We start from the raw sequence: 1,274 nt of genomic DNA on the forward strand, positions 1-1,274 counted from the left end.
GTTTTTCCACAGAGGTGGATGTTGGGGTTAATTCAGAAACGTGCCCTGTGTTTCCCAGAGGAGCTGCAGGGGCTCCGGAGCATGTGGAGCGCTCCAGGATTGTGAGCGATTCAGGGATTCACGATCCCACCCCGTGGCTTGTTCATCCCCTTCCGTTCCTCTCCATCGGCACCAGTCCCGGCTGGCGGAGCCCGAGCAGCCGCCCCCTCCCAAATTCCTCCTTTGGGAAGGAAGGGGAGCTGCTGCAGGGGCTGAGGGGCCTCCGAGCACCCAGAGAGGGACCAGGCAGCCCAGAAGGCGCCGACATTTCCCGAGCAGGGGATCCCTGGCTGCCCTGGCCCCGGGCACTGCTGAGGCTGCAGCCCCGGGAAGGCTCCCCCGGCTGGCTCGGCAGGGCCGCCCAGGCTCGCGGAGCCCCGGGCACGCCGTGCTGCCCATCCTGCCCCGGGGAGGGCGGGCAGGGGCACACGGGGCTGGCACCGAGCCCTCGGAGGCTCCGCACCTCCCCGGGGACCGCGGCTCCCCCGGGTAAGGATGGTGCCAATGCCCCGGCGCATTTCTGAGCTTCGGGGGATCAGCGGGCGGCTCGAAAGTGAGAAACCCCTCAGCAGGGATGGGATGGCAGCTCGGGACACCGCGGGGAGACAGAGCTGCACCGTCACAGCACTGTCAGGGTGCTGTGGAGCAGGAGCAGACAGACTGCCCTGTGCCCCACCGTGGGGCTGTGCCCGGGTCCCCACGCTGCGCTCCAGCCCGGGGTACCCCGAGCTCTCTCCATCCGCCGGGGATCGCAGCAGGAAGGAAGGCGCTTCCCTCCTCCTCCTCCTCCTCCTCCCTGCCTGCAGCCCAGCGCCCTGGGCAGGTGCCAGAGCACCTCCGGAGGCTGCGGGCCAGGCTGGAACCTCTGTTTTTCTGGCTGGTGGTGGCTGAGGAAGCAGCGCAGGGCTGTGCCCGGGGCCACCCTCCCTCCCTCCCTCCCTTCCTGCGCCCCGGCTGTCCGCGCACACCTCGGGGAGAGCTGTGCTTATTAGCCCCAATTTGTTAATTCCTGCCTTGGAGTTTACAAACATCTGCGAATCCAGGGAACACTCCCACCGTGTGGAAACAGCCCCACCATCAAGATGGGGAAGCCGGTGCCCGACCGGTTGAACAACTTGCTGGAGGAGGATTGCGAAGAAGCAGCGAGGAGCTGCTGCCCCGTCCCCTGCTCCAGGCACTGCCGGGCTCCCAGGCGGCTCCCGCCCCGCTCTGCCGCCCGGAAAACAGAGCAACAC

At 67.7% G+C, this 1,274-nt stretch overlaps 1 protein-coding gene across 1 annotated transcript in view; it reads left to right on the forward strand.

Moving 5' to 3' along the window:
• Positions 1–534: 534 nt before the first annotated feature.
• The window catches only part of PPL (periplakin), a 26,690-nt gene continuing 25,950 nt past the window's right edge, over positions 535–1,274 (forward strand). Inside the window, exon 1 of the mRNA XM_031060430.1 lies at positions 535–592. Coding sequence (XP_030916290.1) covers positions 535–592 — 58 coding nt within the window. The remainder of the gene's footprint in view (positions 593–1,274) is intronic.

Source organism: Geospiza fortis, unplaced genomic scaffold (genome assembly GCF_000277835.1).
Source record: "Geospiza fortis unplaced genomic scaffold, GeoFor_1.0 scaffold114, whole genome shotgun sequence".
NCBI classification, from domain to species: Eukaryota; Metazoa; Chordata; class Aves; order Passeriformes; family Thraupidae; genus Geospiza; species Geospiza fortis.